General features: G+C 41.1%; 1 protein-coding gene across 2 annotated transcripts in view; it reads right to left on the bottom strand.

Annotated features, from left to right (window-relative positions):
- IFT56 (intraflagellar transport 56) overlaps nucleotides 1-21636 on the bottom strand; it is a gene marked incomplete at both ends in the record, with an annotated part of 41995 nt that extends 20359 nt beyond the window's left edge. Inside the window, 8 exons of one of the 2 annotated variants that reach the window (XM_080700838.1) lie at nucleotides 2262-2364; nucleotides 6120-6194; nucleotides 9246-9417; nucleotides 11027-11172; nucleotides 13906-13955; nucleotides 16697-16811; nucleotides 19627-19719; nucleotides 21499-21636. In XM_080700838.1, the coding sequence (XP_080556964.1) occupies nucleotides 2262-2364; nucleotides 6120-6194; nucleotides 9246-9417; nucleotides 11027-11172; nucleotides 13906-13955; nucleotides 16697-16811; nucleotides 19627-19719; nucleotides 21499-21636 (892 nt within the window). The remainder of the gene's footprint in view (nucleotides 1-2261; nucleotides 2365-6119; nucleotides 6195-9245; nucleotides 9418-11026; nucleotides 11173-13905; nucleotides 13956-16696; nucleotides 16812-19626; nucleotides 19720-21498) is intronic. The other variant, XM_080700839.1, reaches the window with a different exon arrangement.
- Nucleotides 21637-22207: the final 571 nt, after the last annotated feature.

Raw genomic sequence — 22207 nt, 5'->3', positions numbered from 1 at the left:
ATACATGCTATCTGGTCAGTTGCTACTATGCACCTAAAGGCCTACCCTGTTAGCCTCAGGTCTTGGCAGAGCGCCACTGCCGACGCAGTGGCTACTACCTGCCGGGGTCCATCCCCAGCAGGAGTCGGGGTTTGTGTGGTTGGTGAGAGATAAGTCGCGGTCGCGAGAGAACACGCTGACACACGAGATCCGATGCAAACTTCTCTCACTTTATCCAGGACTTGCTACAGTTTTTATGCTTCCTTTCTTGGCAGGGTATCACAATCATGCAAGCAGAGAACTTCAAGGACAGAAAAAGTCTTTAACAACCTTCAGGGCAGGGCGCCAGACATTTAATCAATCACAGAAAGTACGTTTTGCCTCATATCATCAGGTCAGCTTGAACTTAGTCTTATATGTTGGTCCAGACATTGTCCTTGGGGAAAAAAGGTCCTTTTAGGAAGGTCTGTTTTAGTTATGATGCTTATACATAAAATTCCAATTACACATTTTAATCCAAATAATTTCAAAATAATTCTTTTGAAGGAGAAAAGGCTAGTCATTCTCACGGGAGCGCAAGCCTTTGCGAGTCCCCTGGCCAAGCCTTTGCTCGAGGCTTGCACGACATGCTGTAGCAATTGCCCTTTTCTGGTAACTGTTAGAAAAACTGCTCTAGAGCTGGGTGTGGTGGCGCATGCTTGTCATCGCAGCATCCTGGAGCCTGAGGAGCACAGTTCGTGGACAGCATCTCGTGCAGGCCTTGAGCAAAAGCTCGGCCAGGGGACCCGCAAAGGCTGGAGTCCCCCGCAAGAAAAACTAGCCCTTCCCCCTTCAAATGAATTATTTTAAAATTATTTGAATTAATATGTGTAATTGGAATTTTATGTATAAGCATTATAACTAAAATAGATGGGCGGTGACATGTGCGAGACTGAGTCAGCAAAGATCATTTTTCTCCCAAGGATAAAGTTTGGGCCAAAGATAAAGTTCAAGCTGACCTTAGTTTGGGCCAACATATAAGATTAAGTTCGAGCTGACCTTGTGACATGAGGCAAAGCATACGTTCTATGATTTATTAAATGTCTGGCGCCCTGTCCTGAAGTCTGTTAAAGACTTTTTCTGTCCTTGAAGTTTTCTGCTTGCATGACTGTGTTTTAGTCTATCCTGCCAAGAAAGAAAGTATAAAGATTGTAACAGATCCTGAATAAAGTGGGAGGAGCTTGCATCTGGTCTCCTGTGTCAGTCTCCTCTCACTCTCGACCACCTCAACTCTTCTCTCACCAACACATGACCCCTGATTCCTGCTAGGGCTGGACCGCAGCACTTAGTGAGGCCCTCTGCGACTTATGAGACCCTGTTTCAAAATAAAGACTAAAAAATAGGACAGGGGGTGTAGCTCAGAGGTAGAGTGCCCCTGTGTTCAATCCACACCCAGTACCACACACACACACACACACACGCACGCACACACACAGAGCACAACAAATGAGTGCTGATGATTACCGTGTTCTGTCCCACAAATTTGTTGCAAATACATTTTTGGAAGGATTATGGATTTAAAATGGTAAGCAAGTAGTTCAATCAGAGATTATATATTCTAAAATATCTTGTTATAATTAATTTTTTTGCGGTACTGGAGGTGAAACCCAGGGGCTTTTCTTTTCTTTTTTTTTTTTTTTGGTGGTACTGGGGTTCCTGGAAGCCCTTCTACCTCCGGGCTACACTCCCAGACCTATTTTTACATTTTTATTTGGAAACAGGGTCTCCTAAGCCAGCGCGCACGGCTGGCTTCGAACCTGCGCGATCCTCCTGTCTCTGCCTCCCAAGCGCGGGGATTACAAGCGTGCGCCACCACGCCCGGCATCCCAGGGCCTTTTCTACCTCCGGGCTATATTCCCAGACCTCTTTTTTTTTTAATATTTTATTTGGAAACAGGGTCTCACTAAATTGCTGAGAGCCTCACTAAGTAGCTGAGGTTGGCTTTGAACCTGTGCCAATCCTCCTGTCTCAGTCTCCAAAGCACTGGGATTACAAGCGTGCGCCACCACGCCCGGCATCCCAGGGCCTTTTCTACCTCCGGGCTATATTCCCAGACCTCTTTTTTTTAATATTTTATTTGGAAACAGGGTCTCACTAAATTGCTGAGAGCCTCACTAAGTAGCTGAGGTTGGCTTTGAACCTGTGCCAATCCTCCTGTCTCAGTCTCCAAAGCACTGGGATTACAAGCGTGCGCCACCATGCCTGGCTTCTTATTATAATTAAGAAAAAACAATTTTTCTTACCTTGGCGAAGGTAATATATCACTAGGTTTAACCTCGCTTCAGGAATGACATCAACCAGGGGAGGTAAAACTTGCAGTGCCCCCTCACCTCCTCTGAAAACCACCTAGAGAAAGAGAAACTGTTACCAGTGACCATCAGTATGTATGTATGTATGTATGTATGTATGTATGTATGTATGTATTAGTGGAAATGTTTAAGGAGCTGCCACATGTGACTGGGTTCATGATATCCAACTGAAATTGTTCTAGGGATCAGTTAACATGGTGAGAGCTTTTACTTTGGGTTGAACTTCTTTGTGCCTGAGCAATCCCTGTGCCTCTTACCCTGTCTTCTTTTTCCTCCCCTCTGCTTTGATCTTTCTTAATTGTGCTTTGTATTTAAGTAGTTAATTTTTCGCCCTACTGAAATCCTGACCCACCATCACTCTCTAGACCCATCCTCTTCCTCACTTTTCACTTCATCTTGTTACATACATCTTCATTCATGTGTTTATGTTATAGCCACCAAAATATAACTTCCACGTGACAAGGAATTTTACATTTATTGTGTATTCCCAGGTCATAGAATTATGTCAAATATAGTTATCACTCAGCTATTTTTTTAAAAAATGAATATATTTTGATGTTCTATACACATGATCTTGACCTCGTTGGAAAAAACCATTTTCTTAATTATAATAAATAAAAGAAACAAAATAATGACATAACCCTTTTGTACACATTTCCTTTTCTCTTCATAAGAATTGGAGGAAAAAAGCCAGGTGTGGTGCTAAACGCTTGTTATCCTAGTCCTTGGGAGGCTGAGACAGGAGGATCACGGGTTCATGACCAGCCTCAGCTACTTACTTAGTGACATCTCTGCAACTTAGTGAGATCCTATTTAAAAATAAAGAATAAAAAAAAGGACTGAGTGCATAGTTCAGAGGTAGAGTTCCACAAAAAAAAAAAAAAAACAAAGAATTTCAGGAAAAATATATGCATAAATTTGCTTTGGTCTTGATTCTAAGTGTGTGTGTGTGTGTGTGTGTGTGTGTGTGTGTGCGCGCGCATGCGCGCGCGTGCTGGGGATTGACGCCTCATGCATGCTGGGCAAGTGCTCTATCACTAAGCTACACATCCCATCCTGGAAAAACTCTTAAAATACTCAATAATTAATGCAACTTTTTAATATACAGGCACTCTCTACCAAAAACTCCATGATGATTTGACTCCCAGCACTGTAAAAAAAAAATTATGATAGGATTTACATAACCTTTTTGAGTTTATTTCCTTATTTCTCAATGGCATGAGTAATATATATCTTTCAGGGTTATTATGAGAATTAAATCAGTTAAAGTGGGCTATGTGTGCCACATATTCGGTAATATTTTCTTTAGTTAATTTGGTAAATATTCACTAGCACCTACTACATACCGGTTACTATAGCTAACACTAATATCTATACAAATATCCCAAAATCTGGAATCTGAAACACTCTAGTCCCAAGAATTTTCCATAAAGGATGGTTAATCTATATTTCCTAGATACTATGCAAAGCACCTTACACACGTCTTGATTTAATGTTTATTAAAACAGTAGGGGCTGTAACTTTCCTTATTCTTCACACGAGAACACTGACTCAGCAGTGTGAAGTGATTTACCTGGAGGTGCAAAGCCAGTACATGGCATGGTTTGATTTTGACTTTGATTCTCAGTAAAATTCTGCTGGGCGTGGTGGCGCACACTTAAAATCTCAGTACTTGGGTGGCTGAGACAGTAGGATCAGGGGTTTGTGGCCGGCCTCAGCTACTTAGTGAGGCCCTCTGCAACTTAGTGAGACCTTGCTTCAAAATAAAAAATAAAAAATAGGGCTGGGGGTATAGCTCTAAGATAGAATGCCCCTGGGTTCCATCCCCAGTACCGAAAAGAAATTGATATTCTTAACTATCATTTATATTGCCTCAAATTTTTCAGGCTTCTAAAAATTATAAAAGTAATATATGTTCACTAGAGGAAAACTTAAATATAGAATTTCAAGAGAAAAATGGAAAATTTTACATTCTCACATCTTTCTCTCATCTTACTCTCCAAGGATAATCTCTAGTTATATGTTCCTTCCACCTGCACACACATGTAAAACATACAGTGTTTCTTTACCTTGAGCTGTATGTATGGCCATCTACAAAGCTTTGAAGGGAAATATTGTTAGCTGGGTCACAACTCAACCATTAAATAAGAATCCTTGGAAGGCTGGGTGTGACTGTGTGCACTTATAGTCCCAGCTACTGAGGAGGCTGAGGCAGGAGGATGTTTGAGCCCATAAGTTCAAGGCCAACCTGGCCAACATAGAGAGACCATTCCCCCACTCTCAATATATAATTTATATAAGAACCCCCGGGATAGATCATTAGGGGTAATGATAGATCATCACTAGCTTCAAAAGCCTTCTGGGTATAAATAAAATTACATTATTGAGGTATCCCTTCTTGTCCGCCTTTTATGATCTCATTTGAAAAGTCTTCCTCCTCCATTCCCTTAGATCCAGATGCTCTTTGGGAATCATAATTTTCTGTTTTCTTCCATATTTAACTGTCAGAACTTGAGCAAATGAAAGTTTTCCATATTTAATTACAAAGACTGTTATGATAACTCTCAAACCTACAGTCAAGCCTTGATCTGTCTCCATGCTTAGATTCCAGATTGTCTCTAACAAATCATTCTTTATGGAAAGTAAGTAATTTGGCTTCAAACTAGTTTAGAAATGAAAAGGGGGGTGGGGATGTAGCTCAGTTGTAGAGGGCTTGCCTAGCATCACAAGACCTTAGGTTCCATCTACAGCAACACAAAGAAAGAAAGAAAGAAAGAAAGAAAGAAAGAAAGAAAGAAAGAAAGAAAGAAAGAAAGAAAGAAAGAAAGAAAGAGAAAGGAAGGAAAAGGATTAGTGTTAGGATTCTAAAATAAAGCTATCCAAATAAAACTACACCTGTGATGGAGGCCTGACCCAGAAAAGAAGTGGAGTACAAAAAAGACAACAAGGAAAGAACTATTTGGGTGCGTAGATACTATAGACCGAGGGAAAAGGGAAAGAGTCTATAACAGCTGTGGTTGTCAGCTTGGGTACCGGAAGAATTGGTGCCAAAGAAGCAAAGAGAGAAACTGGAAGGGAAAGCTGTGATTATTATCACCATTTTTAGATGAGAAAGTGGAGATTCAGCAATCGTAGATGATTTGCCCAATGTTCTCAGGCGCCTGAGTTGAAACCAAGTGCTCTGCTCTGCAGCTCATTACCCTGCACGGTCCACAGTGCAATTTAATCTGGGTAGGTATATATATATATATATATATATATATATATATATATATATATATATATATATATATATATATATATATAGCAATGACCACCATAATCTAGCCTTAAAGCCCTAACCTAACCACCCCTATCCAACTTTACTTTCCACTAACCTCCAGTGCAAACTTACTGTTTCAGAAAAATCGACGTGTGTGCAATCATGCACATGTGCTACTCTTGTTCACGTTCCATGTTCTGCACTAGAATGAACCTTTGAAATCTCAGCATTCTTCCAGGACCATAAAATGTTCTCCACTTTTTTTTAACCCATAAGGATCTATGTTTGTCTTGACCAAAACCAAACACTTGATCTACCCTGCCTTGCCCTTCCTTCCAGATGTGACATATCCTCCTGCCCTCCCACTAAGGATTTCCCTAAGGAAGAGGCTGATTTTATAAGCTCATTTTCTCTCCTTTGGAGGGGAGCAATATTTGCAGGGCATCTCCTTTCATTCATCTTTCTAATTGCTGTGATGTACCAAAGTAGAGTAGGACCGAAGTCAGTCAAGACGGGAAACCGTTATTCACCAGATTGTGCTTGATGAGTTCTTTAGCAAATTCAAAGGATGAAGAAGCGTTGTCCATCAAGCTTTTAAGTTCTGCCTGAAATGCAAAAAGGAAAGACTTATGAAATATAAGTGTATAGTTGTTGCCACATATGCATACAAGGATTCCCAGTTTACAAAGAATCTGCCGTGCTCTTCACTGGCCCCTCGTGACTCTGAGTCAGTGTAACTGTGAGTATCCACACTGTGAAGATGAGAACAACTGAGGCTTATAGAAACCGAGTGTCTTGAGCCTTGTACTTTGAAAATGAGTGCATGGAAGTTTGAAGGCTCCTAGAGGCAGTCTTTCCTTTGTGCCAAAGGTGCCAAGCTCCTCAAACCTGCAATGCTCCCGTCTCAGCCTCCCTAGTACTGGGATTACAGTTCTGGACTACCATCCCTAGCTATTTTTTTTTTTTTTTTTTTTTTTTTTTTTTTTTTTTTTGCAGGTCTGGGGATGGAATCTAGAGGCATTCGACCTCCGAGCTACGCCCCCTGCCATATTTTTTATTCTTTATTTTGAAACAGGGTCTCACTGAGTTGCAGAGGGCCTCACTAAGTAGCTGAGGCTGTCTGCGAACCACGATTCCCTGGTCTTAGCCTCCCAAATGCTGGGATTACAAGCGTGTGCCACCATGCCTGGCTCTGGCTAATATTTTTTTAACAAAACTGTATTTACTGACAAAAATTTAATCAGAAGAGTAGCTTTGTTTTCTTTTTTTCCACACATATCTGTAATGTCTGGTTTACCAGATGACAAATAAATTGGCAGGGCCAGCAGGAACTAAGGGTGGGATGCATGAGTGCCTGGGAATAGAACTGAAGGAGGTGCTCACTTTGTGCAAGAGGGGTGAGTGCTGGTGATTAAACTCTATGCCTGGGCAGCTTGCCTGCCTCACCCCAACCCCAGCCCTGCCTCACAGGTCCCTGAGGGCCTCAGAGACCCTAGACCCTCAGCGACCCAGATCACACTTTGATGGCCATTGGACTATTTAAGCCAATATTCCTACTGAAAACAACTAAAAAATTAGAGAAATAGGTAAAACACTTTCTTAAGCAAAGAGACAAGAAAGTAAAAAGGTTTTAGGTTCCAGTACTTTAAAGGAGGATCACAGGTTCTAACAATATCTTAGCAAGACCTTCTGCAACTTAATGAGACCCTATTTCAAATTGAAAAAATAAAATAGAGCTCAGAGTGTAGCTCAAAGGTAGAATATCCCTGGCACTGTTCAACCCCCAGTGCTACACATACATGCACATGCACACATGTACGCACACACATATACAAGTTATTAGGACAAAAAAGTATAAAAATTGAATCTACTGAAATTAGGCAAGAGAAAGAAATAATAAGCATCAGAATTGAAAAGGTAATAATAAAACTATTCCTATTCACGGTCAACATGTTCCTAAATAGAAGAAATCCCAAAGAATCCACAAACAAGCTAATAAGTTATTTCAACAAGATTATAGGATAAAAGATTATATAAAAATCCATGTATTTTTATTCATATGCAATGAACAATTTGAAAATGAAATTTTAAAAATTTATTTACAATAGTATCAAAAATACTTAGTGACAAATGTACCAAAAAGGCGAAATTTGTCTCTTAAAAACTGCAAAATATTGTCAAAAGAAGTTAAAGATCACCAAGCCGAGTGTGGTGGCACACGCTTGTATTCCCAGCATTTGGGAGGCTGAGACAGGATCGTGGTTGGAGGACAGCCTAAGCTACTACTCAGTGAGGCCCTTTGCAACTCAGTGAGACCCTGTTTCAAAATAAAGAATAAGAGAGCCGGGCGTGGTGGCGCACGCTTGTAATCCCCGCGCTTGGGAGGCGGAGACAGGAGGATCGCGCAGGTTCGAAGCCAGCCGTGCTGGCGTAAGAGACCCTGTTTCAAAAATATAAAATAGGTCTGGGAGTGTAGCCCGGAGGAAGAAGGGCTTCCAGGAACCCCGGTACCACCAAAAAAAAAAATAAATAAAAAAAAAATAAAGAATAAGGCCAGGTGTGGTGGCGCACGCTTGTAATCCCCACACTTGGGAGGCGGAAACAGGAGGATCATGCAGGTTCGAAGCCAGCCTTGCTGGTTTAAGAGACCCTGTTTCCAAATAAAAATATAAAAAATAGGTCTGGGAGTGTAGCCTGGAGGTAGAAGGGTTTCCAGGAACTCCAGTACCACCAAAAAAATAAATAAATAAAAATAAAAATAGGGCTGTGGGGGAGCATGGGGGTAAAATGTCCCTGGGATCCATCCCAAGTATCGCAAAAAAAGAAAGAAAGAAGGAAAGAAAGAAAGAAAGAAAGAAAGGAAGAAAGAAAGAAAGAAAGACAGACAGACAAAGAAAGAAAAAGAGAAAGAAAGAAAAAGAGAAAGAAGGAAATTAAAGAACACCAAAATAAACAGGAAAATATCCCATGTTCATAAACTGGAAAATTTACTATCATTAAGATAGCAATAATCTGCAAATTAATCTATAGATTCATTGCAATCCCTATCAGAATCCTAGCACAGTTCTTTGAAAAAATTGATAAGCTGGCTCTAAAATTCATATTGAATCCACAGAAGTAAGAAAGCATAGAAATCGTTTTTGGCCCTGGGAGCTTTGTTGAGTGTATAAAATTAGAACCTTTGGTTGGTAGTCTTTCCTGACAGAGTTGAAGTGTGCCATGCAAAGAAGGAAGGGTGCCATTCTAGCAGAGAGAGTGCTGTACTGAAGGTCTGGCATACGAGAGTGCATGTTCAGCAAATCCCAACGGTGGGGAAACGAGCTGGTCATCCCAGGTTTCTGGTGTGGTTCACTGGCTATTTGCTGGTGACATTCAAGCACAGAGCCACCAACAAATTTTAGAGGAAGAAGCTCAAGCATTTGGTTTTAGACATACTTATGTTAACATAAGGCATCTAGGTCAAATTATCTATCATATATTAGACATAACTCAGATTCAGAAGTCAAATATATATATATTGTTCTTAAAGAATCACACTGACAATGACCAATGGCTAATAAACAAGAGTTACAAATCATAGAGATTAACGAATAACTTGGAAAGCATAAAGCAATTCAAACTAAAGTTGTCACTTAGAAATCTATTTCCATCACTACCTCAGCTGCTTTGCCATTGTAAAGGCGAAAGTGGTTACAGGCCTTAAGATTGAGTGCGATGGTGCTATCCGGAATTTGCTGAAGGTAAACGGCCAGAACCTCTTGAGACACATCGTAGTAGTCCAGTTTGTAGTAGCAGAGGGCCACGTAAACATTGAGGGCGAGGTATTCCCTAGTAGAGGGAAGGATTAAGGGGTGACAGATTAAGTATACATCACAGAATTGTCAAACCACAAAGTTCAAATGTACAGTGAGGCTCAGAGGACAGGTTAAAGATGAAAGAAGGCAAGATACAATCCATGCAAGTGTTCTTCTTTGGCACTGTAATATTTCTGCATCTTGATAGAGAGTAAAAGATGACAACTAGAGAAGCAAGGTAAAAACTCGTGTTCACCTGGGTGTGGTGACACACGCTTGTGATACAGTACTGAGGAGGCTGAGACAGGAGGGCCTTAGTTCGTGGCCAGCCTCAGATACTTAGTGAGGCCCTCTGCAACTTAGTGAGACCCTGTTTCAAAACAAAGAATAAAAAATTTGGCTCGGGGTGTGTAGTTAGAAGGTAGAATGCCCCTGGGCTCAATCCTCAGTACCGAAAAAAAAAAAAAAAGTTCATGCCATTCACACCAAAAATTACAACTGAGCATAAAAGCAAACAAGCACACACCATAGAGGACAGACGAGGCCTGACAACAGGCGGGAGACTACCGACGATGCCTAAGAGGGGAGAGGAGAAGGAGATGGAGAGCACATTTTGGGAATGGGAAGAAGCTAAGTATTGAGTGAGAAAGTTGGAATGTTATTTCTTCAAACTGGTTATTATTATTATTATTATTATTATTATTATTATTAATTATTAAATACAAGGGATGGAACCCAGGGGGATACTATCTCCAAGCTATACTCACAGTCCCAATCTTTCTTTCTTTCTCTCTCTCTCTCTCTCTCTCTCTCTCTCTCTCTCTCTCTCTCTCTTTCTTTCTTTCTTTCTTTCTTTGTGGTACTGGGATTCCTGAACCCCTTCTACCTCCGGGCTACACTCCCAGACCTATTTTTATACTTTTTAATTTAGAAACAGGGTCTCTTAAGCCAGCATGGCTGGCTTCGAACCTGCAGGATCCTCCTGTCTCCGCCTCCCAAGCCCGGGGATTACAAGTTTGCGCTACCACACCCGGCTTTTATTCTTTATTTTGAAATAGGGTCTCACTGAGTTGCCGAGGGCCTCAGTAAGTAGCTGAGGCTGGCTGTTGACCACGATCCTCCTGACTCAGCCTTCCAAATGCTGGGATGACAAGCGTGCGCCATTGCCTGGCTTTCAAAATGGTTTGCTTCTGATTTTTGTCAGCCAGTTAATAACAATGTAACTATATCTCTGAAATTGATATATCTAGGTTATGTATTTTCAACAGGGGTAGTATCACTACAAAAGGGGCAAAAATTGGTTTTTAAGGAGGAATGAAAAAAAATCATACACATTTTATGTGTAAAGCACTGATATACATATGGCGAATATATTGTCACATACATACATATATCAGTATATTAAAATATATGGGAGGGCAACTGGGAGAAATAATGTCAAAAAATGTGCCTTAGAAGGGTGATAATGAAAAAGGTATAGAAAGCCTGATAAAAACAGTTTCTAAGGAGTTGTTTATTTCACGAGATTATCAACTAAACTGATTTAAACACACTACCATATCCAAAGAACATCAGATCCTCACCCAAACCAGTTTAAAAAAAAAAACAAACTGAGATTCTGAGTGGGCCTAAAGGGCACAGACCTGTTGTCTAGCAGTATTCGCTTATATATATCAATAGCTTCTTGGTAATGAGATCGCATATAGTGGATTGAGGCCAAGCTGAGCTGGTCTTCTGTGATATCCTGAAGATTCTGATGAAAGTTCATCAATTTCTTCTCATCATTAAACTAAAATTGCAAGAGAGGAAAAGACATGTAAGGATTCACATTGGTCCACAGTTAGAGAAATCAGCACCTATTCAACAAGTCTGCACTCTGCCTCTGGTCTCTGTGCCTCCAGTCTCTCCCTGCTGTCCTCAGGCTCTGGGCCTTTTCCTGTATCTTTCTGTGTCATTTTAGCCTGTGGAGACAGAGCCTTGGAATGAAAAAAGCCTCCAAGTCACACAGAAAGGGAGAAAGTAAAAGAATAAGAGATACAGCAGGCCGGGCGTGGTGGCGCATTGGGAGGCTGAGACAAGAGGATTATGGTTTGCAAAAGCCTCAGCTACTTAGTGAGGTTCTTTGCAACTCAGTGAGACCCTGTTTCAAAATAAAAAAAATAAATAAAAAATAAGGCTGAGGGTGTAGCTCAGAGGTAGAATGCCCCTGGGTTCCATCCCCAAAAAAAAAAAAAAAAAAAGAAGAAGAGCGAGAGATAGTCAAATGGTAATCAATCTGTGTAGTTATATACATATGACAGAGAATAATTTTTAGAGAAAAAAACATTTCATGATAATGTTTTGATCTATTAGACATAAATTTCTAAATTTATGTGCACCTAGCCGGGCGTGGTGGCGCACACTTGTAATCCCCGTACTTGGGAGGCAGAGACAGGAGGATCACACAGGTTCGAAGCCAGCCTCAGCTACTTAGTGAGGCTCTCAGCAACTCAGTGAGACCCTGTTTCCAAAAATAGGTCTGGGAGTATAGCCCAGAGGTAGAAAGCCTCTGGGTTCCACCCCCAGTACCACAAAAAATAAATAAATAAATAAATTTATGTGCACTTAATGATAGAGTATAAAAACATGTAAAGTAAAAATTGACAATTTTTAAAAAAAATTCTTTTTAGAACTACTAAAAAGAAAAAGAAACAAAAAGATAATTATGGTGCAATGTTTTTAAAGGCATCAAAAATAATTATTTTTGTATACTGCCTGATAGTGATTTGGTAAACTTGGTATCTAACCATTAGCAATATTAATAATAAAAAGAATTAAAACTTATTCATACCCACTAATTCAGTAAGTCCATTTCTAGGATGTTCAGAATAAAATTTTCATAATTAAAAATTATAAGTAAGCAGGGTGTGATAGCACATGCTTGTAATCCCAGCATTTGGGAGGCTGAGACAGGAGGATCATGGTTTGCAGCCAGCCTCAGGTACTACTTAGTGAGGCCTTCTGCAACTCAGTGAGACCTGGTTTCGAAATAAAGAATAAGAAGTAGGGCTGGGGGTGTAGCTCGGAGGTAGAATGCCCCTGGGTTCCATCCCCATTAACACACACACAACACACACACACACACACACACACACACACACACACACACACACACAATTAGAAACATACTAAAAACAAAATAAGTAGGATGTAAATAAATTATGGCACATATGATTCGTGTGATAGAATGCTATAAAGCCATTAAAAAACCGTAAGCCAGGCATGGTGGCACACGCTTGTAATCACAGTACTTGGGAGGCTGAAACAGAAGGATCGCAGGTTCAAAGCCAGGCTCCGCAACTTCACAAGGTTCTCAGCAACATAGTGAGATCCTGTTTCCAAATAAGAAATAAAATCAGGCTACAGTTGTAGCTTGGAGGTAAAATGCCTCAGGGTTCAATCTCGAGTACTGAAGAATGAATAGAGAAAAAATAAATATCTTGATATTTATTCATGAGTTGATGCACCTACTTGTTGAGGCTGTCCTCCCACCTGCGGTCCTCCTGTCCCAGCCTCCTAAGTACTAGGATTACAGGCATGTCCCACCACACCCCACTAAAAGGTAGTTATTTTACAATAGTAGATATTATTTCATTTGCTTTTTCCCTTATTTATATATATATTTTTTTGATACAGCAAATGTTTCTAACTTTGTTTTTTGTTTTTGTTTTTGGTGCTGGAGATTGAACCCAGCAGCATTCTACCTCTAAGCTAAACTCCCAGCCATATTTTGTTTTTTACTGGGAAACAGGGTCTCTCTAAGTTGTTGAGAGCCTCACTAAATTGTGGAGGCTGGCTTCAAACCTGTGATCCTCATATCTCAGTTTTCCAAGTATTGAGAGTACTGATGTGTGCCATCATGCCTGACTAAATGTAACTTTAATAATTTATAAAACTATTATTTAAAATATCATCTTATGATGATCAAAATTATTGCCATAAGGCAATTCTGAAGTTTGTATTTATTTCCAAGAGTCAGAACAACGTGTATTTAAATTTGTTTCCTAAAGATACTTGACTCAAGCTAACCTTCTTAGATGACTACTGTTTAAGGAGAACTAAAATTTAACATCTCTGAATAAATTAGAGTTAGGTAAAGAACACTGACAGGGAAAGAAATCCTATAAAATTCTACTTGTCCTAGAAATACCATTAACAGGAATTTAATTAACTACCTTTCACTATTGTTAACAAGAAGAAAGTAGGAAAACATACTGGGTTTTTGTTTTGCTTTGTTTTGCAGTACTGAAGATGGAACCCAGGGGCATTCTACCTCCAAGCTAAACCCCAGGCCCTATTTTGTATTCTTGATTTTGAAACAGGGTCTCACTAAGTTGCAGAGGGCTTCACTAAGTTGCTGAGGCCGGCCGTGAACCTACAACCCTAGTCTCAGCCTCCCACGTACTGGGATTACAAATGTGCACCATGCCTGGCTAGAAAACACATTGTTAAAACAAAACACTAGAAATGAAAACATACATACCTTGTGAGCCAAATGGAAGAGCAGGCGGTTTTGAAGTCGGCTTTTGGGAGCTGAAAAAAGATCCAAGCTGTTTATTAAAGACTCAACAGTCTATGGCACCTAGTCTCTGGCTTGAATAAAATGATAAGTACGTGACTCCCCCTGAATTCTCATCGATCTCACCCTGACACACTTCTGCTGTAGTAAATATTTTTCATGACTGGTCTTTACCTGTAGTAGGAGCAACATAAGAATCCAGAAGGGAGCCAGTTTCTACTCCAGGACATGGACCATTCCAGATGCTTTCTCTACAATGTAACCCTTTATTACTGCCTTCTTTAAACTATACCCCACTTCCCTAGATAAACCTTATAGTCCCCTAAAAAAAAAAAACCACAGAAGCCGGGCATGGTGGCGCAGTTTGTAATCCCCGGGCTTGGGAGGCTGAGACAGGAGGATCGCACAGGTTCGAAGCCAGCCTCAGCTACTTAGTGAGGCTCTCAGCAACTTAGACCCTGTTTCCAAATAAAATATAAAATAGGTCTAGGAGTATAGCCCAGAGGTAGAAAGCTTCTGGGTTCCACCCCCAGTACCACCAAAAAAATAAAGTAAAATTACATAAGATAAATGTTCTAAGAGCCTGTTCTTCCCCACCACGAGAATCTAGCTGATTCTATTACGGTGTCAAACGGCACCACACCCCATGTGCCATACACCCAGTTAGAGCGCCCTGTGCCGTTCACTGACTGAATCGCACGGGCAGGAGACTGGGCGCTCGGCACACTCTCATGCAGATGTTCCTTACAGTGTTTTTTCTCAGTTCTTTCTGAAATCTCCTTTTCCACAATTAAAATGCCACATATTCCTAGATACTAACCTAGTCTTTATTTCTTAGGTCTTCTAGCATAATAATGCAGCCAAACAAGAAAGTGAATACCTTTCAAGTTCCAAATATCGTTTGTACAAAAAATTCATACTTTAATAGTATCTATCTATTCATCTATCTATCTATCTATCTATCTATCTATCTATCTATCTATCTATCTATCTATATGAAGATAGTTACCTGATCACTTTTAAAGTATCTAACACTCTTCTAGGCTCAGATAAAGTCTATAGACATCAGATAAAGGACCTTAGGACTAAATTAAGAAAAAAGACCCTGGTATATATGAAACAATTTGGATACAAATCAAGAAAGGTTTCAAGTTCCCCATTTTCCATGAAGACATTTATGTATGTATACATGTATATGTTACTATATTTCATATGTACATGTTCACGTTTGTGTGTATGTATTCTATCCTTGGACACATGCTTTCCTAACACACCCCTTCCCCTCATGCCCTCTACGTGTCCTTGCCTTTAACTTGATCTAAACTCTAATCAGCCTTATTCTTCTCTCCCATGTTTCTCTTTTCCCTTATTTTTATTTGTAAATTTGAATGTAATTCTGAGATAACTGTCATGCCAAATAAAAAAACACAGGGAAGGGGTCTGGATTCTTCAAAGTGAAATTACTGAGTTTCTCCTTCTGAGACTGGAAAAGCAACTCTGAAGCCCACAGCACAGGAGCTTGAGCGAGAACGCCTGCAGACCGCGCACCAGCGCGCGCTGTCCTCCGTGATGGCTGCGAGAGCCCTGCCCTTCTCCAGTCCTTGTGCTTTCTAGCTAGAGCTGCTCGGGCGGGGGCGGGAGTACTGCAGGAAGAATGGGGGGAATTAACTCTCTTTAATCTCAGATCAGATGCAGTATTTTTTTCCTCCGTGGTACTGGGGATGGAGCCCAGAACCTCACACATGCTAGGCAAGTGCTCTACCGCCCAGCTACCCCCAGTCCTGTTTCCTTTTTTGTTTGTTTTGTTGTTTCAAAACAGAGTCTTGCTAAATTGCCCAGGCTGGTCTTGAGCTTCAATCTTCCTGTCTCAGTCTCCTGCGTAGCTGCTATTATAGGCATGTACCCCTGCACCCAGTTCAAATCAAATATTTTCCTTTTTTTTTTTTTTTTCAATACTAGAGATGGAACCCAGGGGCATTCTACCTCTGAGCTACACTCCCAGCCCTATTTTTTATTCTTTATTTTGAAACAGGGTCTCACTGAGTTGCAGAAGGCCTCACTAAGTAGTTGAAGCTGTCCTTGAGCTGAGATCCTCTTGTTTCAGCCTCCCAAATCCTGGGATTACAAGCATGCACCACCACACCTGGCTTTAAATCAAATATTCTTTTAAGAGTAACAGCATTTTTTAGCTTTCTAATGTCAGTCAGGTTTTTTTCTTCAATAAAAAAGGAACGAAAGGCTGGGTGTGTTGGTGGATGCTTGAAACCCCAGTACTTGGGAGGCTGAGACAGGAGGATCACAGGCCTCAGCTAAGACTTAGTGAGGCTCTCAGCAACTTGGAGAGACTTCGTCTCCAACTAAAAATATAAAGCAGGTTTAGGGGTGCAGCCCAGAGGCAGAAGGGCCCTGGATTCCATCCTGAGTACCACACACACACAACACTAAAAAGAGGAACAAAAAAATGTTTATAATCTGCAAAACGACTCTTCCTGTGAGTGAAGAGTTTCAGGTATGAACTCAGCCCATCCGGCCTGACGTGGTGACGCACACCTATCATCCTGGCACTGAGGAGACTATGACAGGAGGTGAAGGCCAGCCCAGCAACTTTCCAGGCCCTCTGCAACTTAGTGAGACCATGTTTCAAAATAAAAAATCAAATAAGGCAGGGGGTATAGCTCAGAGGTAGAATGCAAAGGGGTTTAATTCCCAGTACTAGAAATAAACAACATTAACAACAAACCCCAGCCCGTTTTACCTTTAAATCCAGCTGCTTCTGCTTGTTTATACATCCCAAGGAAAAAGTAGGTGCAGGCGAGGTTCACCCAGACTTCAGGATTGCAATTTTCCTCCTTTGTCGCATTTTCATATTCCTGAAATATATATTAAATGGTGATCTGATTTTGGCAATAAACATTGCCAAACGATAGGTCATTCTTCTTAGCAGTGTAGGATTTTACTGAGATAGGTCAACTTCACACTTAGGGAGTCTTATATGGTCCTCAAATATTCTGTATCTGAAAAGGTTAAATGCTAAGGATAAAACTCAATTCTACCCATGCAAGACTATTGCCCACTGAATCTCACCCTTGGTTTTTTCCCTCATTTTAAAAATTGATATGGACTAATAAACTGTAAAAATGAAATATTTTATTTTTGCTACCTTAAAAAGATATACAAAATAAATACACAGGTTCAGTTAACTTATAAAATGATAATTTAATATGTTCTAATTTTATTTCATTCTACTTGTTTCTTGCCTTTGGTAATTTTTGTCGATTTTCCTTTACATTAAAAAAGGTAGTTGTAGCCAGGCGTGGTGGCACACGCTTGTAATCCCCGCGCTTGGGAGGCTGAGACAGGAGGATCGCACAGGTTCGAAGCCAGCCTCAGCTACTTAGTGAGGCTCTCAGCAACTTAGTGAGACCCTGTTTCCAAATAAAATATTAAAAAAAAAGGTCTGGGAGTATAGCCCAGAGGTAGAAAGCCTCTGGGTTCCACCCCCAGTACCACCAAAAAAAAAAAAAAAAAGGTAGTTGTAAGCCAAGCATGGTGGTACATACTTGTAATTCCAGTACTTGGGAGGCTGAGACAAGAGGATTGCAGGTTCACAGCCAGCCTTAGCTACTTGAGGCCCTCCACAACTTGGTTAGACCCTGTTTCAAAAGAAAGAATAAGCCAGGCATGGTGGTGCACGCTTGTAATCCCAGTACCTGGGAGGCTGAGACAGGAGGACCATGCAGGTTCGAAGCCAGCCTCAGCTACTTAGGCTCTCAGCAGCTTAGTGAGACCCTGTTTCCAAATAAAATGTAAAATAGGTCTGAGGGTGTGGCCTGGAGGTAGAAAGCCCCTGATTTCCATTCCCAGTACAAAAAAAAAAAAAAAAAAAGAATAAAAAGTAGGGTGGGGTATAGCTTAGAAGTAAACTGCCCATGGATTCAAGCCCCAGGTCTGCCCCCACAAAAAAGGTAGTTTAGTCAGGTGTGGTGGAACATGCCTATAATCCCAGTACTTGGGAGGCTGAGACAGAAGGATTGCAGGTTCAATGTCAGCCTCAAAAACTCAGTGAGATCCTATTTAAAAAAAAAGGGGGGGGCTAGGGTATAGCTCAGAAGTAGAAAGTACCTGGGTTCAATCTACAGTACCACACACACATACACGAAAAGATAGGTTTTTTAGCTGGGTGTGGTGGCACATGTCTGTAATCCCAGTATTTGGGAGGCTGAAATGGAAGACTACAGGTTTGAGGCCTACCTCAACAAGTTAGTGAAGCCTTCTGCAAGTTAGTGATTCCTTCCTTCCCTCCCTCCCTTCGTCCCTTCCTCATTCATTCATTCATTCATTCATTCATTCATTCTTTCTTTCTTGTGATGCTGGGATTGAACTCAAGGGCATTCTACCTCTGGGCTACACTCCTACTTCTAGTCATATTTTATTTATTTATTTATTTATTTTATTTATTTATTTATTTATTTGTGGTACTGGGTTCCTGGAAGCCTTTCTACCTCCGGGCTACACTCCCAGACCTATTTTTACATTTTTATTTGGAAACAGGGTCTCTTAAGCCAGCGCGCGCGGCTGGCTTCGAACCTGCGCGATCCTCCTGTCTCTGCCTCTCAAGCGTGGGGATTACAAGCGTGTGCCACCACGCCTGGCTTATTTTATTTTATTTTTAAATAGGGCCCTGCTGGGTTAATGAGAGTCTGACTACTTGCTGAGGCTGTCCTCCAACCTGTGATCCTCCTGTATTAGCCTCCCCAGTACTAGGACTACAGGTATGTACTATCACTCCTGATTGAGACCATTTCAAAAAGAAAAAAGAAAAAAGGACTGGGGGACAGCCAGGTGTGGCGATGTACGCCTGTAATCCCAGTACTTGGGAAGCTGAAACAGGTAGATTGCAGGTTCAAAAAAGGAATAAAAAATAGGGCTGGGGTATAGATTGGAGGGAGAATGCTCCTGGGTTCAACCCCCAGTTCAGAAAAAACAAAAAACAACAAAAAAACTCAGTTTAGGCCAGGAGTACAGCTCAGGGGTAGAGTACTGACAGCTCAGGGGTAGAGTCCTGACAGCTCGGGGGTAGAATCCTGACAGCTCAGGGTAGAGTAGAGTCCTGATAGCCCAGGGGTAGAGTCCTGACAGCTCAGGGGTAGAGTAGAGTACTGACAGCTCAGGGGTAGAGTACGGACAGCTCAGGGGTAGAGTACTGACAGCTCAGGGGTAGAGTACGGACAGCTCAGGGGTAGAGTACGGACAGCTCAGGGGTAGAGTACGGACAGCTCAGGGGTAGAGTACGGACAGCTCAGGGGTAGAATCCTGACAGCTCATGGGTAGAGTACTGGCCTAGTACATGTACGGTCCTAGGTTCAATACCACACTAATCCTAATAATATAATGTACAATCACATTACATGTAAAAGTAAAAAGTAAACAAGATACATACTCATATGTTAACATATATATATGTATATCTATATCTATATATATATATATGGAAAATTCCAGAGTTTTACACTTAAGAAACACCAGTGGTTGCTTCAGTTAATAAAGAAGTAGAAAGGGGAAGGTAAATAGAGTGGTTTTTACTTTGTTTCCTTCTCCATTGTATGGATGTAGCCATGAGTATGTTATTATTAATACAAGTTTAATCATGTTTTAAACATATTCCTGTTACATTTTTTTACTAACCTCCAGAGCTCTCTTGTAGTCCCCCAAGTGAAAAGCACAGTATCCAATCCACAAATTAGTATCCTCTTCTTGTTCCCCAACATGACGTTTGAACTTCAGATTTAAAATTCATTGGAAAAAAAAACATGAAAATTTTGAATAGTAAACTCTGTTTAAAAAATGCGATGTTAAGTTACTGACGAATGATAAGAAGTTAAGTAATATAAGCGGGACAATATGCAGTTTATCCTCTACCTACAGAACTCAGCACAATTACCTTCTAACTGGCACAGAATTTTAATTTGGAAATATTTCACATTTTCTATGGTTAGTGACATCTTATTGAAAATATTGGAGTCATCTAACAATTTTGGCTAATATTTAAGGAACAAAAGAATTAATGTGAAGTATTTAAAGCCAAATAACCAAAAGTCTAAATGAATTAAGTAATGAATGTCAGGTCACGTAGCCAGTACACGCATGGACAGAGACTTAAAATACTGTCTGCGTCCAAAACCCATATTCCCACCCTCCATACTCAGGTGCATTCGGGTTCATACTTCCACCCCATCCCATTAGCACATACCTATATTAATAGGTTGCACCCTTCACCGAGGACAGACCGTTAAATCATTGCTACCCTTGAACAAGCTGGCTTCCCAGGAGTATAAGAGTTAAGGATGTACAGAAGACTGGCCTCCTGTATGTCCACTGTGAACAAAGTTTATGAATTCCTCAACCAATAAAAGAAAAGTTCAGCCAGGCGTGGTGGTGCACACTTGGGTTTTTTTTGGGGGGGTGTGGTACTGGGGGTGGAACCCAGAAGCTTTCTACCTCCAGGCTATACTCCCAGACCTTTTTTTTTATATTTTATTTGGAAACAGGGTCTCACTAAGTTGCTGAAAGCCTCACTAAGTAGCTGAGGCTGGCTTCGAACCCGTGCCATCCTCCTGTCTCAGCCTCCCAAGCACCCTTTGCAACTCAGTGAGGCCCTTTGCAACTCAGTGATGCCCTGTTTCAAAATACAGAATAAAAAATAGGGCTGTGGATATTGCCCAGAGGTAGAATGCCCCTACGTTCAATCCCCAGTACTGTAAATATTAAAAAAGCATGATAGTATTATTTCATTTGACTCAAATTTTGTAACAGAATAAAAAATAAAAATCGTAAATTAAGAGTTAAGCAGTGTGTGAAATGACATACGATTAAATGTCACTTAATATCTTTAGGTTGGATTCACCATCTGTGGGACTACACATCATCAAAGTGGTCCTCAAGAAATATGGTTCTGCTAATGAAAAAAACAGTTTGAATTATGCTATGCCATTGTAAGAGAGTATCAGTACCAGTATGAGTGTTATGTACAGGGATGGGTGGGGAGTGAGCTCAAGATCTGTGTGCTGTTTGTTTATATGACTTTGAGCCTCACTATAATATGTAATTACAATACACCAGCCAGGTGTGGTGGCCCACACTTATAATCCCCGTGAGGCTGAGACAGGAGGATCTCAAGTTTGCAGCCAGCCTCAGCAACTTAGTGAGACCTTTTGCAACTTAATGAGACCCTGTTTGAAAAATAAAAAATGAAAGAGGGGTGGGGGTGTAGCCCCTGGGTTCAGTTCCTACCACCAAAAAAATAGTAATAATTACAATATGCCAATAAAAGTATAAAAACAAGAAATACAGGGGCTTTTGTTGTTGTTGTTGTTGTTGTTTCTAGTTCACCTTTAATCAGGAATCTGGAACCTGAGACTGACTAAATTTACTAAGGACTTCCTTGAAGAAGTCCCATACTGCACCCACCTGTTTCAACAGCATAGCAACTAGAATTCACCCGAGCACTATATAATCTGACATTCACCAGACCCAGAAGCAAATTTCTTTGGACATTACCTCCAACAGAGTAATAGCGCCAGTGAAATCTCTTTGTGAAAGTAGCTCCTCTAGTTTTGGAATCTTCCTACCTTTCTTCTTTCTTTTGTCAGTGTGCGGTAGTTCCCCACCTACAGCAGGTTTGGCCCTTGAAAGCATCTGTAAAAGAAACAACAAAGATAACTGAATGGTCCCATGCCACTGAAGATGTTCCGTTTGAAGCAGAGTGCCAGCGCCACAATTTGCAAGTCAAAACCTTAATAACCCCCGACGGTAGCCTATTCAAACTCTTTGTGTAACTTGTATATTGCTAAACGAGCCATCATTCTCTACTTGAGCTGAACCAAACAGCCACTCCCAACTTCTTTATCCATAGAAGATGCTTTCACGCAGCTTCTGGCACCTCAGCCTCCCCTCGCTCCGCTTTCAATCCCCCTGTAGCTCAGGTGTGGGGAAGTGGAGAGGCGCAGGAGGTCACTAACCATCCAGGTGTTTACAATTGCATCCCTCCCCGTCCCCCATGGGAACCAAGGAGGAAAGACGATCTCCCTCTCTCCCTCTGCTGACACACTTAGACTTTGCCCAAAAGTGTGTGGGAACATCTAATCTCCATTCCCAGGACCTACTCGAACTTGTCTTTCCCTGTTCAGAGTCACTAACCATCTTGGCGTCGTCCCGGTGAGCCCGCTCGGTAGACCGTCAGCACAGGCCGCGCCTCCGCAGGTCGCGG

The sequence above is a fragment of the Muscardinus avellanarius genome (assembly GCF_963383645.1).
Source record: "Muscardinus avellanarius genome assembly, chromosome: 9".
Taxonomy (NCBI): Eukaryota; Metazoa; Chordata; class Mammalia; order Rodentia; family Gliridae; genus Muscardinus; species Muscardinus avellanarius.
The sequence above is the reverse complement of the archived record's forward strand: the minus strand, read 5'-3'. Positions and strand labels throughout refer to the sequence as shown.